The sequence below is a fragment of the Oncorhynchus nerka genome, linkage group LG27 (genome assembly GCF_034236695.1).
Source record: "Oncorhynchus nerka isolate Pitt River linkage group LG27, Oner_Uvic_2.0, whole genome shotgun sequence".
Lineage (NCBI taxonomy): Eukaryota > Metazoa > Chordata > Actinopteri > Salmoniformes > Salmonidae > Oncorhynchus > Oncorhynchus nerka.
Window position 1 is genome coordinate 33,295,468 of NC_088422.1, and position 25,023 is coordinate 33,320,490.

The 25,023-nt window shown below is 43.9% G+C and overlaps 1 protein-coding gene and 1 pseudogene across 1 annotated transcript; both read left to right on the forward strand.

Moving 5' to 3' along the window:
* Positions 1 to 288: 288 nt before the first annotated feature.
* LOC135565110 (cilia- and flagella-associated protein 251-like) lies at positions 289 to 5,120 on the forward strand (annotated as a pseudogene).
* A 5,697-nt stretch (positions 5,121 to 10,817) lies between these two features.
* Positions 10,818 to 20,320, forward strand: LOC115111623 (B-cell CLL/lymphoma 7 protein family member A-like). Its single transcript, XM_029637873.2, has 6 exons — positions 10,818 to 11,013; positions 11,880 to 11,961; positions 12,230 to 12,326; positions 12,430 to 12,609; positions 16,452 to 16,555; positions 19,331 to 20,320. Exons 1-6 carry the CDS (start codon positions 10,922 to 10,924, stop codon positions 19,403 to 19,405), a joined length of 630 nt encoding a protein of 209 aa, XP_029493733.1. The 5' UTR covers positions 10,818 to 10,921; the 3' UTR covers positions 19,406 to 20,320.
* The last annotated feature ends 4,703 nt before the right edge of the window (positions 20,321 to 25,023 follow it).

Here is a 25,023-nt window from a genome sequence, read left to right on the forward strand (position 1 = left end):
ACACGGCGCACACATACCTGACTGAGAAGTACTGGTGGCCCACCTTGGCTATGGACGCCTGGGTTTACTTCTCTTCCTGCTCCATCTGTGCCCAGTCAAAGACACCCAGACATTTTCCTTATGGAAAGATCCTTCTCCTGCCGGTTCCACAACTACCCTGGTCTCACCTCTCAATGGATTTGGTCACTGACCTTCCCCCCTCCGAGGGGAACATCACCGTTCTCGTCGTTGTGGACCAGCTTTCCAAAGCATGTTGCCTTCTTTCTTCTGCCTGGGCTCCTGTCGGCCATGCAAACTGTGAAGGCTCTTTTAACGCACATCTTCCGGCACTACGGGATCCCGGAGGACATTGTGTCAGATCGTGGCCCTCAGTTCACCTCACGCTTATGGAAAGCGTTCATGGAACGCCCGGGGGTCAAGCTCAGTCTCACTTCCGGGTACTGTCCTCAAGTTAATGGGCAGGTGGAGAGGGTCAATCAGGAAGCGGGCAGGTTCCTGAGATATTACTGTCAGGACCGGCCGGGGGAGTGGGCGGATTTTCTACCAGGACTGAGTACGTGCAGAATTCCCTCCGCCACTACTCCACGAACCTCACTCCTTTCCCGTGCGTGTTGGGGTATCAGCCGGCCCTGGCACCTTGGTATCCGAGCCAGAATGAAGCTCCTGCGATGGACGAGGGGTTTCGGCACGCTGAGGAGACCTGGAACGCTGTGCACACTCGTCTCCAGCAGGCTTTCGATCGGCACAAGGAACAGGCCGACCACCACCGCAGTGAGGTGCCTGTCTTCTCTCCAGGAGACCGGGTCTGGCTCTCCACCCGGAACCTGTGCCACCGCCTGCCCTGCTGGAAGCTGAACCCGCGGTTTGTGGGGCCTATTAAAGTCCAGAGGAGGGTTAATGAGGTAACATACTGTTTGCAACTCCCTGCTGATTACCGCATTAACCAACTTTTCACCAGGCCAGTGGTGCCTGGTCCCTTCGCTGAGGCTGGACCCAGTGACGCCCCGCCTCCTCCTCTGGACATCGAGGGAGGTCCGGTGTACACGGTCCATGAAGTCCTGGATTCGAGGCGTCGGGCGGGGTGTCTCCAGTACCTCATTGACTGGGAGGGGTACAGCCCAGAGGAACGGTGCTGGGTTCCTGCAGTGGACATCTTGGACGCTTCGCTGACCAGGGATTTTCACGGTCGGCACCATGACCCACCCGTACCGCGTACTAATTGAGTGTATGTAAACTTCTGACCCACTGGGAATGTGATGAAAGAAATAAAAGATTAAATAAATCACTCTCTACTATTATCCTGACATTTCACATTCTTAAAATAAAGTGGTGATCCTAACTGGCCTAAGACAGGGATTTTTTTTTATTAAATGTCAGGAATTGTGAAGAACTGAGTTTAAATGTATTTGGCTAAGGTGTATGTAAACTTCCGATTTCAACTATATAATTTCCTCAATTACCTCAACTAACCTGTACCCCCTGTGGCGTACAGCAGGTCAGCCACCAGGTGGAGACTCGTCAAGGCCTGGTGACAGACTGAGTATACAGTTGAAGTTGGAGTAATTAAAACTCGTTTTTCAACCACTCCACAAATTTCTTGTTAACAAACTATAGTTTTGGAAAGTCGGTTAGGACATCTACTTTGTGCATGACACAAGTCATTTTTCCTACAATTGTTTACAGACAGATTATTTCACTTATAATTCACTGTATCACAATTCCAGTGGGTCATAAGTTTACATACACTAAGTTGACTGTGCCTTTAAACAGCTTGGAAAATTCCAGAAAATTATGTCATGGCTTTAGAAGCTTCTGATGGGCTAATTGACATCATTTGAGTCAATTGGAGGTGTACCTGTGGAGGTATTTCAAGGTCTACCTTCAAACTCAGTGCCTCTTTGCTTGACATCATGGGAAAATCAAAAGAAATCAGCCAAGACCTGAGAAAATAAATTGCAGACCGACAAGTCTGGTTTGTCCTGGGGAGCAATTTCCAAATGTTATTTTATTGTTGCTCTTTTATTTTTTACTTTAGTTTATTTAGTAAATATTTTTCATAACTATTATTTTTCTTAAAACTGCATTGTTGGTTAAGGGCTTGTAAGTAAGCCAAGATGTTTTTTATCCGGTGAGAATCAGTGTGATGCCAGCTGGTGCCCCAGTGTATGTGAAACGTATCTGCTTTTTCCTACTTCTCCCTTTTAATCCCTCTCTTGTCTGTAGGAATTTTGTCCTGTCTACAGTCAGCTCGAGGGTGATACATGTGAAAGCAAAGGGCAGTGTGAGAGCCGCTGCTGCGAAAGCATTGCGAGGCACTGCATGCTGTGGCATGTCACCCCCAGCAACCAGTTGTTGCCTTGGGCAGCCACAGTGGCACCCTGAAGGCATAGAACTATGAGCGCAAGGTGTCCATCTGCAGAGTCTTTGAGAAGGAGAGGCAGATTCAGTGCATCGCCTATGACCCCCCAAGGTGACCCAGCAGGCCAGAGGCTTTTGTCAGTTTAATTTCCTATAAGTAAAACTATATGCATATGTAGAAAGATCTCACATTGATATTCTCACATTTGATTTGTGGTATGCAGAGAACTCCCCTTAAAAACAACATATTCTCTGTTTGAGTTGGCTCAGCTTTGACCAGGCTATCCTGTGTGTCAGTGAACAGGATTATACTTGGCTGTTGGATTTGCAAGTGGAGCTGTCCATGTACTGGATGCTTGCACATTGCAGAGTGAGGCAGAGGAGCGACTCAACTACAGCCACTCACATTACCTTCTCTCCAGACTCCCTCTACCTGGCCACAGCAGTGAGCAGACACTGTGGTTCTGGTATTGGGATTGGAAAGTAACAGGTTTGAGCCCTCTACCTTGACGCATTATAATCAAACTGAAGCTAACAAATTGCACGTTTCCCTCGTGTTTTGTTGCTACTGTCAGGATGCTGGAAAAGCGGTGATGGTGTTTGGCTTGTACACTGGTAGGAGCGTGCAGTGTTGGAAGTACCTGGTGAGGCATCACTCTCACTATAAGCCCATCAGGGACTTCCTATTTGGGGTGTACCTGGACAGCACCCAACCCAGACTATTCTCCCTGGGCATGGACCAGACCCTCACACTTCGTAGGGCTCTGGTTTACTTACATGCAGTGGTTCTTTACTTGCTGAACCACTAGGCATGCTGAATCACGTTGGATAACTTTGCCTTGGTGTGTGGTGATTCATTAGGTGGAGAATGACCTGGAGAATAGCAATGAGAATGAGCTGATGATCCTGAGTGCATTGAGCAGAGCGTCGGGCCCACCTGTATGGCTTGGTGCACACCCCTCACCACAGAGGATTTCCTGCTCACTGCCTCTGGCCTCTACAAAGTGAAGCTTTTCAACAGCATCACCAAGATGTGCAGGTCAGCACCCAAATAACAGTCTGTAAAAATATGATTAGTCCTCTTATTTCACGGCATCTCTGTGTCACTGGGGTGTAGTATGAAGGCCACAAATGAAGGATCATGGCCCTAGCTCTTATTAAATGGCATACATCACAAAAGACAAGGTAAGTGTTGATTCACGCCCAATCGTATCAAACTACCTCCTCAGTCAGACCAAATATGTATGAAAGTCTTTATTTTAGGGGCCAGACTTGTGTGTATTTCTTGCCTAATAAAGAGATACTGGTTTCATTGTCACTTGTCATAATGTCTTCTTTTTCAAGGTGGATCTCGAGATTCTGCCCATTGATGGGAACCCCCAAGTTCTCTGCTCTGATTTGCCACCCAATAGGGGTATTTGCTATGGCCTGCTCCAATGACATTCTATATGTCTTCACTGCTGGGGGTCTGACTGAAGTCCTCACATGGGAGATTAGTTTAAAGTGAGTAGACCGTTGAGTTTTCCTGTTGAACATATACTGAATCGTTGTCTCTTGTGTGTTTAGTGCATTAGAAACAGAACTCTTTAGAGTAGGTCAAACTGATATCTTTACCATGTAACCATCAATATTCAGAATTGTATAGAGTGGGTACATCAGTTATGGCTGTACAATACTTGTGCGTTTGTTCTGACACTTACATTTTTCCCTTTAGGAAATGCAGGACTTTCTATTACTGTCAGCTGTGTAAACAAGGCATTGACTCCATGGAGATCCGACAGGTATCCACCCGAATCCCACTAGCAAAGGTCCCCTTTATCATGAGGGCTCTGGGCTTCCTCCCCATTGAGCAAGAGGTACAAAGTCCTTAATGAGGACAAATCCGATGACTAGGCTAATGTGGGAAACGATTGATTAATTTATTACTTTGATAATTTTCTGTTTTCGTTACTCATTTTGTTATACTTTGTTTAAAGTTATAATGAGTTATAACAATGAGTTAGGTTCAGTATAGAAATAATGTTTGTTGATCATGACTCTCTCCAGCTGGAGGACATGCAGAACGAAGTAAAGTTCAGCAGGTATGCTGAGACTGTGAAATATGTGACCGACATAGACCTGAAGGAGTTTATTAAGGTGTACGTCAACCAACAGCCAGCATTTGGCATCTCCAGGAAGTAGTTGCTTCACACTTTCCAGGTCCTGGGTGATGAGAGAGAATATAGTGAACAGGGACGAGCTGCTGGAACTCTTCCAGGACAGAGATGTGCTAGGCTAGCTGCCTGTAAATCTGTTTGCTGTGCCTGTATATTTTTTATGCAGGGTAGTGTCAGTATCTACAATTTGTTAGCCTTCTGTCTTTATGTTCCCTTGTTCTGAGGCAGTGCTGGTATTTCATTCTAATAATACGTCAACTCTCTATTTGCATCAGCGGAACATATCACTGAGGACAAGCTGGCAGAATTTTTCACCACACTGGTAGGACTGAATCCAAAGAGGGGGAGATCTGAGCTGGAAGCCATTGAATGTGATGGTATGTATCACCATGTTGAGCTCAGAGTAGTGTCTAAAAATGAGACGGAGACTACACAGCTTTGATAGTCCACCATTAAAAGTGTGTGTGTGGGACAGATTAGGAAGACATGCTGGATTGTGAGATCCTGGAGGAGATTTCCATGGAAACATTTTCTAATGATTTCCTGGGGATTGTTCCCTCCTCCCAAGAGGGAATGTTGTCCCCCTCAGGGTCAGAAGTTGTATAGAAATTACATGTTTTTTTCTTTTGGAAAAGTTTATATTTATCAATTTCCTTTAAAAACAGCTCATTTTCATTTACATCGTTTATACACATAAAAACGGCATAAAACCGCATTCGAGTATTATATTTAAATTTGTTAAATCTTCTATCTACAGAGCTCGTGCTGCTAGGTGACCTAAACTGGGACATGCTTAACACCCCGGCCATCCTACATTCTAAGCTAGATGCCATCAATCTCGCACAAATGATCAATGAACCCACCAGGTACAACCCGAAAACCCCACCCTCATAGATATCATCTTAACCAACTTGCCTTCCAAATACACCTCGGCTGTCTTCCACCAAGATCTCAGCGATCACTGCCTCATTGCCTGCATCCGTAATGGGTCTGCAGTCAAACGACTACCACTCATCACTGTCAAACACTCCCTAAAACACTTCAGCGAGCAGGCCTTTCTAATCAACCTGCCTCGGGCATCCTGGAAGGATATTGACCTCATCCCGTCAGTAGAGAATGCCTGGTTATTCTTTAAAAGTGCCTTCCTCACAATCTTAAATAAGCATACCCCATTCAAAAAATGTAGAACCAGGAACAGATATTGCCCTTGACCAGCACAAAAACATCCTGTGGCGTTCTGCATTAGCATCGAACAGCTCCCGTGATATGCAACTTTTCAGCGAAGTTAGGAACCAATATACACAGGCAGTTAGGAAAGCTACGGCTAGCGTTTTCAAGCAGAAATTTGCATCCTGTAGCACAAACTCAAAAGTTCTGGGACACTAAAGTCCATGAAGAATAAGAGCACCTCCTCCCAGCTGCCCACTGCACTGAGGCTACCCGATCAACAGCCCTCTCCACCACCCACAGCAACTCGCCCAAGCCTCCCCATTTTACCTTCACCCGAATCCAGGTAGCTGATGTTCTGAAAGAGCTGCAAAATCTGGACCCCTACAAATCAGCCCAGCTAGACAATCTGGACCCTCTTTCTAAAATTATCTGCCGAAATTGTTGCAACCCCTATTACTAGTCTGTTCAAACTCTCTTTTGTATCACCTGAGATTCCCAAAGATTGGAAAGCTGCCGCGGTCATCCCCCTCTTCAAAGGGGGAGACACTCTAGACCCAAACTGCTACAGACCTATATCTATCATACCCTGTCTTTCTAAGGTCTTCGAAAGCCAAGTTAATTAACAGATTACCGAACATTTCGAATCCCACCGTACATTCTCCGCTATGCAATCTGGTTTCAGAGCTGGTCATGTGTGCACCTCAGCCACGCTCAAGGTCCAAAACGATATCATAACCGCCATTGATAAGAGACATTATTGTGCAGCCGTAGTCATCGACCTGGCCAAGGCTTTCAACTCAGTCAATCACCACATCCTCATCGGCAGACTCGACAGCCTTGGTTTCTCAAATGATTGCCTCGCCTGGTTCACCAACTATTTCTCAGACAGAGTTCAGTGTGTCAAATCGGAGGGCCTGTTGTCCGGACCTCTGGCAGTCTCTATAGGGGTGCCACAGGGTTCAATTCTCGGGCCGACTCTTCTCTGTATACATCAATGATGTTGCTCTTGCTGCTGGTGATTCTCTGATCCACCTCTATGCAGACAACACCATTCTGTATACTTCTGGCTCTTCTTTGGACACTGTGTTAACTAACCTCCAGACAAGCTTCAATGCCATACAACTTTCCTTCCATGGCCTCCAACTGCTCTTAAATGCAAGTAAAACTAAATGCATGCTCTTCAACTGATCGCTGCCTGCACCTGCCCGCCCATCCAGCATCACTACTCTGGACGGTTCCGACTTAGAATATGTGGACAACTACAAATACCTAGGTGTCTGGTTAGACTGTAAACTCTCACATTAAGCATCTCCAATCTAAAACTAAATCTAGAATCGGCTTCCTATTTCACAACAAAGCATCCTTCACTCATGCTGCCAAACATACCCTCGTAAAACTGACCATCCTACTGATCCTCGACTTCGGCGATGTCATTTACAAAATCGCCTCCACTGTACTCAACCAATTAGATGCAGTCTATCACAGTGCCATCCGTTTTGTCACCAAATACCCATATACTACCCACCACTGTGACCTGTACGCTCTCGTTGGCTGGCCCTCGCTTCATACTCGTTGCCAACCCCACTGGCTCCAGGTCATCTACAAGTCTCTGCTAGGTAAAGCCCCGCCTTATCTCAGCTCACTGGTCACCATAGCAGCACCCACCTGTAGCACGCGCTCCAGCATGTATATCTCACTGGTCACCCCAAAGCCAATACTTCCTTTGGCCGCCTTTACTTCCAGTTCTCTGCTGCCAATGACTGGAACGAACTGCAAAAATCACTGAAGCTGGAGACTCATATCTTCCTCACTAGCTTTAAGCACCAGCTGTCAGAGCAGCTCACAGATCACTGCATCTGTAAATAGCCCATCCAACTACCTCATCCTCATACTGTATTTATTTACACTGCTCAAAAATATAAATGGAACACTTAAACAACACAATGTAACTCCAAGTCAATCACATTTCTGTGAAATCAAACTGTTCACTTAGGAAGCAACACTGATTGACAATGAATTTCACATGCTGTTGTGCAAATGGAATAGACAACAGGTGGAAATTATAGGCAATTAGCAAGACACCCCCCATATAGGAGTGGTTCTGCAGGTGATAACCACAGACCACTTCTCAGTTCCTATGCCTCCTGGCTGATGTTTTGGTCACTTTTGAATGCTGGCGGTGCTTTCACTCTAGTGGTAGCATGAGACGTAGTCTACAACCCACACAAGTGGCTCAGGTAGTGCAGCTCATCCAGGATGGCACATCAATGCGAGCTGTGGCAATAAGGTTTGCTGTGTCTGTCAGCGTATTGTCCAGAGCATGGAGGCGCTACCAGGAGACAAGACAGTACATCAGGAGACGTGGAGGAGGCCGTAGGAGGGCAACAACCCAGCAGCAGGACCGCTACCTCCGCCTTTGTGCAATGAGGAGCACTGCCAGAGCCCTGCAAAATGACCTCCAGCAGGCCACAAATGTGCATGTGTCTGCTCAAACGGTCAGAAACAGACTCCATGAGGGTGGTCTGAGGGCCTGACATCCACAGGTGGGGGTTGTGCTTACAGCCCAACACTGTGCAGGACGTTTGGCATTTGCCAGAGAACACCAAGATTGGCAAATTCGCCACTGGCGCCCTGTGCTCTTCACAGATGAAAGCAGGGTCACACTGAGCACATGTGACAGTCTGGAGACGCCGTGGAGAACGTTCTGCTGCCTGCAACATCCTCCAGCATGACCGGTTTGGCAGTGGGTCAGTCATGGTGTGGGGTGGCATTTCTTTGGGGGGCCGCACAGCCCTCCATGTGCTCGCCAGAGGTAGCCTGACTGCCATTAGGTACCGAGATGAGATCCTCAGACCCCTTGTGAGACCATATGCTGGTGCGGTTGGCCCTGGGTTCCTCCTAATGCAAGACAATGCTAGACCTCATGTGGCTGGAGTGTGTCAGCAATTCCTGCAAGAGGAAGGCATTGATGCTATGGACTGGCCCGCCCGTTCCTCAGACCTGAATCCAATGCTTTAGTCCAGGTCTGGGAGGAGATCCCTCAGGAGACCATCTGCCACCTCATCAGGAGCATGCCCAGGCGTTGTAGGGAGGTCATACAGGCACGTGGAGGCCACACACACTACTGAACCTCATTTTGACTTGTTTTAAGGACATTACATCAAAGTTGGATCAGCCTGTAGTGTGGTTTTCCACTTTAATTTTGAGTGTGACTCCAAATCCAGACCTCCATGGGTTGATAAATTTGATTTCTATTGATAATTTTTGTGGGATTTTGTTGTCAGCAGATTCAACTATGTAAAGAAAAAAGTATTTAATAAGAATATTTCATTCAGATCTAGGACGTGTTATTTTAGTGTTCCCTTTATTTTTTTGAGCAGTGTATTTATCTTGCTCCTTTGCAGCCCAGTATTTCTACTTGCACATTCATCTGCACATCTACCATTCCAATGTTTTAATTGCTATATTGTAATTACTTTGCCACCATGGCCTATTTATTGCCTTACCTGCCTTATCCTACTTCATTTGCACATACTGTATAGACTTTTTTCTACTGTATTATTGACTGTATGTTTGAATAAACAATGTGTAACTGTGTTGATGTGTCAAACTGCTTTGCTTTATCTTGGTCAGGTCGCAGTTGCAAATGAGAACTTGTTCTCAACTAGTCTACCTGGTTAAATAAAAAAAGTACATGTTAAAAACAATAGAAACAATCTTGAATAAAAGTATGTTTTCCTGTAAAAACCTCATTCTGTAAAATCCATTTAAAATGTATTTAAATTATTTAACAAAGGAAAAACATTTTTAAGACATGAAAAACATGTTAAAGTCACTTTGTTAAAAGGCTGTCTTCGGTCCTTTGTACAGGAGCGGGGTGAGTCCTTATCAAACACACCTCCTCCTGCTCCTCCGAATCAATTACCGTCCTGTCCGTCGGGGCCCAGAGGAGATCCCTCCCCTAGGCGCATCGCTTTAGGTGCCGCAGCGCTGTCAGGTCCTGGCCGCCGGGACCTTGGGTGATGTGGGGGACCCTTCGCCTGGTGTCGAGGCTCCCTTTCTTCTGTACCACCACAGGGCTTCCGTGGCTACCATGGCCACTGCCTGGGGGGTAGTCTCTACTCGTTTCGCTACCAGCAGTTTGCGGGAGGACCACAGTGCTTCCTTCAGACATGAGGGTGGGCCAGAGCTTGGTGAAGGCCCTTTGTGGAATAGGCCTTCAGCCCACCCCATACAGCACGAGCTGGTGCGTTCGGTCCTCCCCTGCTGGCAGACACAGGGCAATCAGGGGCCTTTTTCCTTCCACAGGTCCCTGGCGGCTCTGCACTCCCAGAGCAAGTGCCTCACCTACTCACCTTGGCCGCAGCCTGTTCAGGGGCACGCGGATGTCCTCGCAATGCCCCGGGAGTGCATAACGGCCCTGACTGGGAGGATCTTGTGGGTGACCATCCAGGACAGGTCCTGGTGCCAATTCAGCAGAGTAAGATTGGCCATGTTGCGCCAAACCGTTGTGGGCTCACCTATAGCAAGCCTGCGCACTGTACACATTGGTTCCCACTCCTGCACAAGAGAGATAAGAGAGCCGTGTTTAGTTAAAACCGTAACTGCTTCTTTTTCCAGTTTAAAATGTCTTAACTTCTGGAGTTGGACATAGTGTGTGGGGAGCAAAAAATAGACTGGTTGACTGGGATCAGCCTCAGGGTTCTGAGGTAAGATCCCAGGCAGAACCGTGCGAGGGCCTGGGTCTTGTTGACCAGGGAGGTGGCAAGAGTGCTGTAAAAGACTCATGGGAAATATCTAGTTCATGAAGCACACACATACAGGTTTCCTCATGGGTGCAGTTTGATGTGACATTTTATTGGCTATGATTGGCTAATAAAGATCAATTGAATACAGCATATGTTATGACATGAAAAATTAAATGGCACATTTTATTGCAAATGTTTTTAATTTATTTGTTCCAAGTAATTATATATTTTTAAATTAATGTATAGTCTATGGGGGCCTTTTTTTTCTGGGAGACTTAAATGCTGTAAAACTTTTGTCTGAAGTAGTGGAACTTCTGTTCAGGCTGTCTGTCTAGAAAACACAAAAAAATTGGGCGTGCACGCGCTTTGCTTGTTCTGAACGCTGTCCTTGGCGCAGGCGCATTACTTCCTCCTACAGCTCGTTTCAGTGTGTTTGCATTGTGTCTAAACTGCCGGCGAGTTTAAGAAAATATTTTACCTATAGCAGCTATGTCGGGCAGGTCGGTCCGCGCGGAGACACGGAGTAGGGCGAAAGATGACATCAAGCGGGTTATGGCTGCTGTTGATAAAGTACGAAATTGGTAAGAGGGAACGCGTTATCTAAGACCCGAGAGCAGCATTGCTAGTGGGGGAGGAGAGACCGGGAGAAGAACAAATTTATGAAACGAAAGATATATTGAATGAAATTCGGTCGGATGATACCTCGGCTCATGTGCGCTGCGCTCTCGTGCCCTGGTCAGAGGAGGAGGTCGCTTAAACACGTATCATGTGGGAATATTACATCTATTCAGAAAATATTGTGGGTTGAACCTAGAAGCCATTTCGTTGCAGTCACATGAAGCCTTTGCCGTTCTAGCATAGTACATGTACTGCCGGCTTGAGAAGCTTTGTCCGCTACTGGTTTTTCACCGCTCGAATGTTATCAATAATAACATCACAGCCGCCGTTCGACGACAGCGGTCAATAGTTAGAATAGTTTCTATGTTCGCGGGGTTTTAAATTTAGCGCTTGGAGAGGTTTTTGTGTCCTACAAATATAGGGAGCGCGTGGGGTGCTGGTGGGAAGAGGAACTGTGCGAAGACCGAATTGCTTTTCAATTTTATTTTGGATGGTCCTATAGTTTAATAACATTGCAATTTATAGATTTGCACTAATGTGGATGTGTTCGTAGCCTAAATGTAATCACCACTACATTTAATTTAAATAATTGAGTTTAGGCTATTCGCCTGTAGGCTCACTCATTGGTATATATCTCAAATGGCTACAAGTACGTACATTCCTAACTTTCAAATGAACTTTCCACAGAAATATTGAAGGACATTTTCTACGGGGAATTGACATTTAAAGTGATGGCAAACAAAAATATTATTGTGGTGTTTTGTTGACATTTTGAAATTAATACAGAAATGCAAACAAGTGTTCCTCATTCCTTGTGTATCTAATGCAGGGAGAAGAAATGGGTAACAGTCGGTGACACATCCTTGCGAATCTACAAGTGGGTGCCAGTAACCGAACCCAAGTCAAATGATGTAAGTCCGCAGGGTGTTTGGGGGCACCAATTTTATTTATTTAAATATATATATATTTATTTTTTATGGTGAGTGTAGAATGAAACTGGAAACAGTTAAATTACAGAAGTAAGGTGGTTGATCACCATTATGCTTCCTTTTTTCATCTCCTTTCAAATTCCTTCTGATATGACCTATACAAAGTGATTATATTGAGATAAAATACATAATGTAATATGTTATACATAATAAATAGAACAACTACAGCATTTTATGTGCAATCTTACAGAAGAGCAAAAATAAGAAGAAAGGCAAGGATGACAAGTATGGGTCGGAGGTCACAACACCAGAAAACAGCTCCTCCCCTGGAATGATGGACATGCATGGTAAGAGCCAATTCACACCTTGTGCCAACAAAGAGCAAAATACTTCAAACTGATGTTCAATAATAGTTGTAAACATCTTAATTTCACTTTCCGTATCTCTTAGATGATAACAGTAACCAGAGCTCCATTGCTGACTGCTCCCCGATGAAGCAGGAGAACAGCAACAGTGCCAGCCCTGCCCCAGAGGCCACGGCAACTTCCCAGAGTGACAGCAACGAGGCTAAGAGCGACCAGAGCCAGTCCCCTGGCAAAGAGCAGCTGAAGAGCACAGACAGCAAGAGTGGTCAGTCAATATGCTACCTAGCACAGAAAGGGAGAGCATTGCCTTAGTTTCAACTAAACTATATGAAACTATACCATGCATACAGCATATTGTCCTCATTAAAGCTGTGCTCTTGTCTTACCTTGAGGTATTTTCTAAGAGTAGTGTCAACTTGTCAAACAATAAGACTTAATTTGAGGCAGAATGCTTTTATACAGCCCACATAATCCCGGAATAGTAAAAAAAATGGCAGTTGCACAGCTGTCAGGGTCAAAAGTGTACATATTATGGCTTGTAGAGATGGCATTCATAGGGAACATTTGGTGAACAAAATAATATGCCATTTAGCACTCTTTTTTTCCCCCCCAAAGTGACTTAGTCATGCGTGAAAACAAATGTTATTTCATCTTCACCAATGTCAATGGCAGCATTGGGAACAGTTCTATGAATTGACCCATCAGCATACAGAGAATGGCTTGAAACAATTTAGAAAGTTTTTGTTAAAGATTTTCAGGCTAGCGATACATATTGACAAACCATAATCAACGATGGGGGTATGGATGGGCATCTACCGAGAGAGATTTTTATTCACAAGTCTGAGCATGTACTCTGGGCAACGAGTTTCTCATATATTTTGATAAAAGTTTAGCTGTTATGTACTAGACAGGCAAACAGATTGTTTCCTTTTGTGGGGTTGAACAGAGGATTTCACTAAGGCCTACTGTAGTTTTTGGTGTAATGAGCTGGTAAATCGGTTTGCCATGCCAATGCCGTTTCAGGATGGAGTGCAAAACTCCTCAAACTACAGTGTGCTAACTTGTCATTGATGTAGTTTTCACCAAGTAGCAAGCTAAACACCCGTGAGTAGTATTTTGCATAATTCAATACCAACCCCTTGTTATTTTATTTATTTAACTAGGCAAATCAGTTAAAGAACAAATTCTTACCGTGGCGGCCTACCAAAAGGCAAAAGACCTCCTGTGGGGACTGGGGCTGGGATTAAAATAAATAACATATAAAGGAGAAAACACATCACGACAAGAGACAACATGGCAAGGCAGCAACACATGACAACACAGCATGGTAGCAACACAACATGGTACAAACATTATTGGGCATAGACAACACCACAAAGGGCAAGAAGGTAGAGACAACAATATATCACGCGAAGTAGCCAGTTCTGTACATACACACAACTTCGCTTTTTTTTGCCACAAGATGGTTCTGTCATGTAGAGTTTTAAGTCAGTTACAATAAGGTATTTGTGTTATCACTCAGATTTGGTGATATTATTTTGGGGAAAACACAGGTAAATAAATCTTGCTAGGTCATGCTGCAATCAGACCTCGTCTACCAAGATCTGTGATAATACACCCCCGAGCAAGGTCACTCATGCCACGTCTGTGAAGTTGAAAGTATTGTGGATAGTAAAGAGAAGAATAACATGCAACCCTCAACGGCCAAGTTGCGTGAGTGTTGCAAAATACATTTACACATGTTATTCAATCATTTAACCCACACCGCTCGTGAGAACGTGTCTGCGAAGCCAAACGCTAAAATATAATTTAGTTCTATTTGAGACATTCCACACGCTGCAAGTCCCCTCATTGGATATCAGGAAGATTCAAACCCATGTGGATGCTTGAAAGACGAGAGGAGAGATTCATTAAAGAAAACAAACTAGGTTTCACTTTTTCTGTGGATTAATAGTCAGAGTAGAGAAACATGACTATGGGTAGAAATTCTACAAAGAGTCAGCTGAAAAGAGAACCATAATTATGTCAGGTACAATAACAACCCAATGTTATCTCCCAGGACAAACTGGCTAGCAACATCTATCTAGCTAAATGTTCATGATTGTTTTGTGTGTTCGACCTACCCCAAAATGAATATAGTGCTTTCAGAAAGTATTCAGATGCCTTGACCTTTTCTACGTTTTATGTTACAGCCTTATTCTAAAATCGATTAAATAAAAACAAATCCTCAGCCATTTACACACAATACCCCATAATGACAAAGCGAGAGAGAAAAAATATAAAACTTTTGAAAATATATTAACTTAAACAGAAACACCTTATATACATAAGTATTCAGACCCTTTGCTATGAGACTCGAAATTGAGCTTAGGTGCATCCTGTTTCCATTGGTCATCCTTGAGATGAGTCCACCTTTGGTAAATTTAATTGATTAGACATGATTTTGAAAGGCACACACCTGTCAACTATACCACAGTTGACAGTGCATGTAAGATTTTTAAAAATCAAGCCATGCGGTTCGAAGGAATTGTCCGCAGAGCTCAGAGACAGGATTGTGTCAAGGCACAGATCTGGGGAAGGTTACCAAAAAAATTTATGCAGCATTGAAGGTCTCCAAGAACACAGTGGCCTTCATCATTCTTAAATGGATAAGTTTGGAACCTCTTCCTAGAACTGGCTGCCTGGCCAAACGGGGGAGAAGGGCCTTGATCAGGGAGGTGACCAAGAACCCAATGGTCACTCTGACAGAGCTCCAGAGTGTCTCTTTTTTTATTTTACCTTTATTTGACTAGGCAAGTCAGTTAAGAACAAATTCTTATTTTCAATGATGGCCTAGGAACAGTGGGTTAACTGCCTGTCTCAAGGATGACAGGGGCAGAACGACAGATTTTGTACCTTGTCAGCTCGGGGGTTTTGAACTTGCAACCTTCCGGTTACTAGTCCAACGCTCTAACCACTAGGCTACCCTGCCTCTGTGGAGATGGGAGAAACTTCCAGAAGGACAACCATCTCTGCAGCACTCCACCAATCAGGTCTTTATGGTAGTGTGGCCAGACGGAAGCTACTCCTCATAAGTCACATGACAGCCCGCTTGGAGTTTGCCAAAAGGCACCTAAAGGACTCTGACCATGAGAAAGTCTCTCTGGTCTGATGAAACCAAGATTGAACTCTTTGGCCGGAATGCCAAGCATCACTTCTGGAGGAAACCTGGCACCATCCCTACAGTGAAGAATGGTGGTGGCAGCATCATGCTGTGGGGATGTTCAGAGGCTGGGACTGGGAGACTAGTCAGGATCGAGGAAAAGATGAACGGAGCAGAGCGATCCTTGATGAAAACCTGCCCAGGACCTCAGATTGGGGCAAAGGTTCACCTTCCAACAGGACAACAACCCTAAGCACACAGCCAAGACAATGCAGGAGTGGCTTTGGGACAAGTCTCTGAATGAATGTCCTTGAGTGGCCAAGCCAGAGCCTGGATTTGAACCCGATCAAACATCTCTGGAGGGACCTGCTGTGTAGCAACGCTCCCCTTCTAACCTGACAGAGATTGAGAGGATCTGCAGAGAAGAATGGGAGAAACGCCCCAAATACAGATGTGCCACGCTCTAAGCGTCTCAATGCTGTAATCGCTGCCAAAGGTGCTTCAACAAAGTACTGAGTAAATGGTCTGAATACTTATATAAATGTGATACTTTTTAAAATAATTTGTAATTTGCAAAAATGTCTAAAACCCAATTTTTTCTTTGTCATTATGGAGTATTGTGTGTAGATTGAGGGGGAAAAAACAATTTAATCAATTTTAGAATAGGCTGTAACGTAGAAAAAGTCACGGGGTCTGAATACTTTCCAAAGGCACTGTCGTTGGTTCACAGTTGGTTTTGATATTTTAACCTCCGTGTCATGATTGCGTCTGGTGTGGATGGACAAAACAGCAATGACGGATGCACGCGTGTAGTCGGCATGTAACAGAAAATGTACTTGCCTATTTTAATAATTAACTTTTAATCAGAACTGTTACAGAAGTAGTGTCTTGTCCTTCTTATTCGATTTCCTTAAATCATCTTGTCTACCATGGTTATGCCTGAAACAGACTTTCTGTTATTGCAGGAAATGTTCACTCCTCAGAGTATTCCAACACAAGCACACCCAAGAGGGATGGAAGGTCCACAGGAGGGAATGAACCATCTTCAGACACTCCTCAAGATTCTCAGGTCCTCCCTTCCACAACCATCCAAGACTAGAATGTCTTTGTATACACTACCAGTAAAAAGTTTGGATACACCTACTCATTCAAGGGTTTTTCTACATTGTAAAATAATAGTACATTTATGTTATTTTACGTTATTTTATCAGGTAAGTTGAATGAGAACACATTCTCATTTACAGCAACGACCTGGGGAATGGTAACAGAGGAGAGGGATGAGCCAATTGTAAACTAGGGATTATTATGTGACCATGATGGTTTGAGGGCCAGGACACCAGGTTTAACACCCCTACTCATACTATAAGTGCCATGGGATCTTTAATGACCTCAGAGAGTCAGGACACCTGTTTAAAGTCCCATCCAAAAGACTGCACCCTACACAGACCAGTCACTGCCCTGGGGTATTGGGATATTTTTTTTAGACCAGAGGAAAGAGTGCCTACTACTGGCCCTCCAACACCACTTCCAGCAGCATCTGGTCTCCCATCCAGGGACTGACTAGGACCAGCCCTGCTTAGCTTCAGAAGCAAGCCAGCAGTGGTATGCAGGGTGGTATGCTGCTGGCTAAAGACATCAAACCCATGAAATAACACACATGGAATAATGTAGTAACTATAAATGTGTTGAACAAATCAAAATATATTTTATATTTGAGATTCTTCAAAGTAGCCACCCTTTACCTTGATGACAGCTTTGTACACTCTTGGCATTCTCTCAACCAGCTTCATGAGGACTGCTTTTCAGTCTTGAAGAAGATCCCACATATGCTGAGCACTTGTTGGCTGCTTTTCCTTCACTCTGCGGTCCATCTCATCCCAAACCATCTCAATTGGGTTGAGGTCGGGTGATTGTGGAGGCCAGGTCATCTGATGCAGCACTTCATCATTCTCCTTCTTGGTCAAATGACACAGCCTGGAGTTGTTGGGTCATTGTCCTGTTGAAAAACAAATAGTCCCACTACGGCCAACTAGATGGGATGGCGTATCGCCGCAGAATGCTGTGGTATCCATGTTTTTTATTTTTATTTAACCTTTATTTAACCAGGTAAGCTAATGAGAACAAGTTCTCATTTACAACTGCATCCTGGCCAAGATAAAGCAAAGCAGTGCAACACAACAGAGTTACACATGGAATAAACAAGCGTACAGTCAATAACACAATAGGGGGGGAAAGTCTATATACAGTGTGTGCAAATGGCATGAGGGGGTAAGGCAATAAATAGGCCATAGTAGAGAAGTAATTACAGTTTACAAATTAACACTGGGGTGATAAATGGCAGATGATGATGTGCAAGTAGAATAACTGGTATGCAAAAGAGCAGGAAAGTAAATAAAAACAATATGGGGATGAGGTAGGTAGATTGGGTGGGCTATTTACAGATGAGCTATGTACAGCTGCAGCGATCGGTTAGTTGTTCAGATAGCTGATGTTTGAAGTTAGTGAGGGAAATATAAGTCTTCAGCTTCAGCGATTTTTGCAATTAATTCCAGTCATAGAACTGGAAGGAAAGGCGGCCAAAGGAGGTGTTGGCTTTCGGGATGACCAGTGAGATGTACCTGCTGGAGTGCGTGCTACGGGTGGGTGTTGTTATCATGACCAGTGAGCTGAGATAAGGCAGAGCTTTACCTAGCATAGACTTATAGATTACCTGGAGCCAGTGGGTCTGGCGACGAATATGTAGCGGGGGCCAGCCGACTAGAGCATACAAGTCGCAGTGGTGGGTGGTATAAGGGGCTTTGGTGACAAAACGGATGGCACTGTGATAAACTGCATCCAGTTTGCTGAGTAGAGTATAGGAAGCTATTTTGTAAATTAAGTGTGCCTTGAATTCTAAATAAATCACAGACTGTGTCACCAGCAAAGCACCATTACACCACCACCTCCATGCTTCACGGTGGGAACCACACATGCGGAGATCATCAGTTCACCTACTCTGCGTCTCACAAAGACACGGCAGTTGGAACCAAAAATCTAAAATTTGGACTCATCAGACCAAAGGACAGATTTCCACCGGTCTAATGTCCATTGCTCGTGTTTCTTGGCCCAAGCAAGTCTCTTCTTCTTATTGGTGACCTTTGGTAGTGGTCTCTGCAGCATTTTGACCATGAAGGCTTGATTCACACAGTCTCCTCTGAACAGTTGATGTTGAGATGTCTGTTACTTGAACTCTGTGAAGAATTTATTTGGGCTGCAATTTCAGAGGCTGGTAACTAATGAAGTTCTCCTCTGCAGCAGAGGTAACTCTGTCTTCCTTTCCTGTGGCCGTCCTCATGAGAGCCAGTTTCATCATTGCGCTTGATGGTTTTTGCGACTGCACTTGAACAAACTTTCAAAGTTCTTTACATTTTCCAGATTGACTGACCATGTCTTAAAGTAATGATAGACTGTTGTTTCTCTTTGCTTATTTGAGCTGTTGCCACAATATGGACTTGGTCTTTTGCCAAATAAGGCTATCTTCTGTGTACCACCCCTACCTTGTCACAACAACTGATTGGCTCAAAAGCATTAAGAAATTCCACAAAGGCACCTATTAATTGAAATATATTTTGATTTGTTTAAGCACATTTCCTTGTGGACTAAATAATTCCATTTGTGTTATTTCATAGTTTTGATGTCTTCACTATTATTCTACAATGTAGAAAATAGTACAAAACTTTTGACTGGTACTGTATGCTTGTCAATTCTACATTTTATTGATGCAGTATAATGAAACTCCTTTGACAGCAAGTATTTTAATATGAAAAGCTTACTTTTTCTGAAATTATTTGTTTTATTTTTGCAGGAATCTGAAGATGGCACTCCTCCCAATAAGAAGGGCAAGTTGGAAACTCCCTCAGCTGATTTTGAGGAAATCTAACTTCTCTGCTCCCATCAGCAATTCCTCAACCTGTCGCTATTTCCTAATCACTTCAGGTGTCCTAACCTCTCCCCTGTCTTCATCTCTTTCTTCTTCTGCAATGGTCCCAGAGGAGTCCAGCACCCCCACCCCCCTCTCATTTTGCCACTAACACCTGCTATTGTTTTGGTTCTTCGCCAAAGTGTATGTACATACAGTATTTTGATTTAGTCACTTTTGTTGTTTTGCTCAGGAGGGTCAACACACTGTTTGAATCCTTTTATGATCTGTTGGTTCTGCTGCTGTTGGAACCTTTTTATTACTTTGACAGTTAGACATTAGTTAATTTAACTATAAGACAACACCTACATGTTTTATTAATTAGTGGCACTTGTTTGCATATTGGTTTCCCTTTCTCCTCGTGTGAAAGCTGTAGCTTGTAGCATAGGCCTACTTCCAGGTTTGTGTGCCTTGAATTGCCAGAATAATGTGTGTAGATTTGTTTCTATAGTGTGTGTATACTTCACTCTGGTATATCAAGTGCCCATTGCCCAGTTTTTGTTAACCTTTTCAAAGCATTTTTCAGTGCAAATGTAGGCTGCTTGGTTATAGCTCTTTGAATACCTCACTGAAGTCCAGCAGTGCTGGCAACACTATGTATAGATTAAACAATAAGTATAACCTCTACTTGCGAAGTGTAAGTGGCCTAAATAGTTGTTTCCTCGTCAGCCTTTGCCCAACTAAAAATGCCTTATTCAATTAGTCCTACAGAAAGTCAAATGTTGAATGTCTTCTTTTGGGACCCTTATTTGTATTATTATTTTATTAGTGTTGGAATACATTTGAGTGGGGTTTAACTAGCATAATTTATTCCACAAATATTAATTGATTTCGTCATGTAAAAGGTTTTAAAATAAAACAATTCTACAAAAACAACTTGTTATGCAGCTGCCACCGATATAAAGCTACAATGCAGATAGCTCTAGTTTAGAAACCTGTAATATGGATATATTCCAGAATTGAGTCCGAGAGGAAGAGGCGAACGTAAGGCTTATTTGATCAAATAAAAGTTTTTTGTAATGGTTAGGTTATGAATGCACTGATAAGTAGATGCACATGGCATTTTGGAAACTTTAGGAAAAAAATACTTTAAAGGAGTTGTGCCTGTCATAGAGATGGAGGACATTGCCATTGAGGGCTTGCAAACTGTCACGGATTACAAAGGGAAACCCAGCCTTGAGCAGCTCAGTAACGTGAGCCTACCAGATGAGCTAAATGCCTTCTATGCTTGCTTCGAGGCAAGCAACACTGAACCATGCATGATGGCGCCAACAGACATGGCAGCGCTGCTTCGAGCTCCTAAGCAACTTTGCAGTCTTTTTTTTTTTTTACAAGCATTTTGCTACACCGGCAATAACATCTGTTTAAATGTGTATGTGACCAGTGACTCTGTTCCGGGTGACTATGTGATCTCGCTCTCTTTAGCCGATATAAGACCTTCAAACAGGTTAACATTAACAAGGCCAGATGGATTACCAGGACGTGTACTTAACACCATACTGCCCTCCAAGCTCATCACAAAGCTCAACCCTGGGACTGAACACATCCCTCTGCAACTGGATCCTGGACCTCCTGATGGGCCGCCCCCAGGTGGTGAGGGTAGGCAACAACACATCGACCACAATGGCCCTCAACACGGGGGCCCCTCAGGGGTGCGTGCTTAGGTCCCTCCTGTGCTCCCTGTTCACCCATGATTGCGTAGCCGCACCTATCTTCAACACTATCATTTAGTTTGCTGACGACAAGACGGTGGTAAGCCTGATCGCCGACGACGGTGAGACAGCCTATAAGGACGAGGTCCGTGACCTGCCAGTGTGGTGCCAGGACAACAACCTTTCCCTCAACGTCCGCAAGACAAAGGTGCTTATCGTTGACTACAGGAAACAAAGGGCAACGCACGCCCCCATTCACATCGATGAGGCAATAGTGGAGCGGGTTGAGATCAAGTTCCTCTGTGTCCACATCACTAAGGAATTTAACATGGTCCACACACACCAACAAAGTCGCGAAGAAGGCATGACGATGCTTCTTCCCCCTCAGGAGGCTGAAAAGATTTATCATGGGCCCTCAGATCCTCAAAGTTCTCCAGCTGCACCATTGAGGGCATCTTGTATCTACCTCAATTACCCTTTACACCTGCACATCGACTCGGTACTGGTACCCTGTGTATATAGCCAAGTTTTCGTTATTCATTGTGTATTTATTCCTTGTGTTATCATCTTTATTATTTTTGAATTGTTGTGAAGGGCCCTTAAGTAAGCAGTTCACTGTTTGTCTACCCTGTTTGCGAAGCATGTGACAAATGCATTTTGATTTAAGTAGTCAACTGGGTGGGAATTCCTGAGTTGGGAGCAATCAGCCAAAGAAGAAGAATGTACTACTTTAAAATGGAGACAGCATAGGCAGCACCATTGACGTTGTCTCAGACGCTGTAATGGCACAGACACAAAGATCTTAGCTCTATAGCCTGTTCTCACACTTATTTGCCCTCTCATTGGCTAGAATGGTCCCATCTGATCTTGCCTTCCACCTGCCTTCCATCTTTGAGGATATCAGTGGTGATTTTAGCATGTAAAAAATGTGGGATGCATGCCAGCAAAGTCACCACACAACACTAAACAATACATTCATTTCACTATAACAGTGCCCACAAGTTGTCCCAACACTGCTACACCTGGCTATAATCGGAACCTTGTCTGGCAGCAAAACAGTTCATTCAGCCTCATTTACTGACTTTAAAAAAACATGGCTGATATGGCTGACTTGCTTAAACAAATGTGGTTTTGACTGACAATTGAGATGTACAAACGGTGGCATAATGGGACGAAAAGCAGATGAGGCAATCTGTAATTTCGATTAAGACATTAATGAGCGAGCTAGGATGGATATAGTCAATAACTATTTGTTCAGCACTTTTCAAATGTAAAGCGACAGAATTCAGAACATGAGCGGTTCTTACGGTGTTATCCCTGTACACCAAGTCAGAACCATAGGATAAATAAAGGGGTCTTATAAGCAGACAATGACAGCTCTTACAATTTTCAATAATTACATTTCTCAAAAACAGGTTATAGGCTACATGTGCACCACCATGTCGAAACAGTATTTGAAATTAAGAGGTGGAAATAGGCCAAATTATTAGGGTGAAGCACATGGGCTACTAACAGCTTACTACACAACATACACTTAGTATAACTTTATTTTTTAAAACTTTTACCCCTTTTTCTCCCCAATTGGAAGTTAGTCTTGTCTCATCGCTGCAACTCCTGTACGGACTCGGGAGAGGCCAAGGTCGAGAGCCATGTTTCCTCCGAAACACGACCCAACCAAGTCGCACTGCTTCTTGACACAATGCCCACTTAACCCGGAAGCCAGCCGCACCAATGTGTCGGAGGAAACACTGTGCACCTGGCAACAGTGTCAGCGTGGCCCGCCACAAGTAAGGCTACAGTGCAATGGGACAAGGACATCCCTGCAGGCCAAACCCTTTCCTAATCCTGACGATTCTGGGCCGATTTTGCGCCGCCCCATGGGTCTCGGACGGCTGCGACAGAGCCTGGACTCAAACCAGGATCTCTAAAAAGAGGCCGAGTTCCGGATTTACAATTCGGAGTTGGATGAAAGTTCAAAATGTATTTTCCCAGTCTTAGTTAATTTTTCCAGAGTTCCCAGTTGTCTTAAACTCACTAAAGTCAGATTTTGCAGTTCCAAATTAAGTTGTTTTGTGCGCGGCACAAATCATGCTTCATTGACAGCATGGCCAATGTTGAATGTTATTTTAAACTAGGAAAAGAGGCCCTTAATCTTAGACTTGTGAACACACAGCTACTTCACTGAATAGGAGGCTAATGATTGCTTTGCAATGCTTGCAGTTAGCCACTGATTCCTTCCAAACCACTCTGTTGAATGCGATTTCCAACTTGTGTAATATTTATGTCCAATGGCCGATGAGCACCAATACGTTTTATCTATAATTTCTCTTCATATGACGAGGATTAAAAAGGATTTGCCAGTAGATTGTCGACTTGATTCATGGTGATTACTGCTAGCTAAGATTTTGAAAGTCCAATCAAAGCTACTGTAGATATACCACGATTTTATGTCATTCTGTGGCCAAGGAACTTGAGCGTTCTTGGATGGGCACTTCTAATAACTCTATGGCAGCACCCAAGGGGGCTTGAATTTTCGAGCTCTGCCCTTAGACTTGGTGGCGACGTAGTGTCCCCATGAGTGACAGAACACTGGGCCAATCACAGCACAACGCTCTTCTGCTGGCTTGTCCCACCACCACAGAAGCACTGAGCAAGGCTGAAATACCTGCATTTTGGAGCTGCCTTGCTAAAAAAAACTAAAAAGACACCATGTTTGTATGCAGTTTTATTAACTCAATGTATATATATTTTTTTACATTGTTTGCAAACTGATGTGACATGTATTAATGCCAAAATAACATGCAAAACAGGTAAGCCCCCCTGCCATTAACCCTTACCTAACTCATTTAAATTTTCAACTTCAATGGGGTAGGAAACGGGAGACAAAATGCATGTTACGTGCCTGAAGACCCTGAGCTGTCTACGGACAGTGAACTTGAAATTGATCCTGACGAAAGTGAGAAAAAACCTGGGTCGTCAGGTGGTGTGAAGGCTTCTGAGCCTCACTCCAATGATCAGGAAGACTCTGGCCCAATGGGAGTATGATTCTTGGAGAAAGTGGATCCATACCTTTGGTCGATCTGTTTGTGGTTTTGAGTCTCTGGGGCTGAAAGTGGTGTCCTGCTTACAGAGGTAAAATTAGTTTTATATTCGGTTTCCTCATCAATAGCTATTGAACCAAGCATAACATGACTATGAAGATGGTATATTCCTAATCGCGTGGATGTTGAAAGGTCCAAGGTCAATTAACTACTTGACAATATTTCTACCCAAGTAATTACACAAAAACAAATACACCACCTCCAACACCCCTGTAGTAACAACACTTCACAATTTTACACACATGTACCAGCATACAATCCATTCTCCAACTAAATATTCACAATGGTTGCTAGTTATATTACACAGTACTAGGATTAGTCAATCCATAAAAATGAGAAATTAAACTGTAGGTGCAAACCTGACTATGACTTCTCTCTTTCCCAGTGTGTTAGTATTACAGTATGAATATCCTTGTCAATTGTCATGGGGCATTCTATCTTGGTCTCCTAAGCCAGGTATGTAGATGTCTTAATGCACTGAAAGATCTCTCACAGCTGCTAACGGATGGTCAGCACAGTCTGTATGATTGCCTTCAGTGATGGGAAAATATCAGTGTCTAACAATTTATACACACAGGACATGTCAGAAGTGGCATATTTATGTTTAGCAAGGACTAGTTCCTCTGCCTTGAGATGAATATGCCATGTTTGTCTTGTGTGGGCCTGCCCTCTCGAGATGTTCTCCTGTCTTCTCCCCTCTCTTCCTTGCTGTCTGACGTTCTGCTCATTCATATATCCTTATGTACATATTCCTTATCCCCTTACACTGTGTATAAGACAGTAGTTTTGGAATTGTTAGTTAGATTACTTGTTGGTTATCACTGCA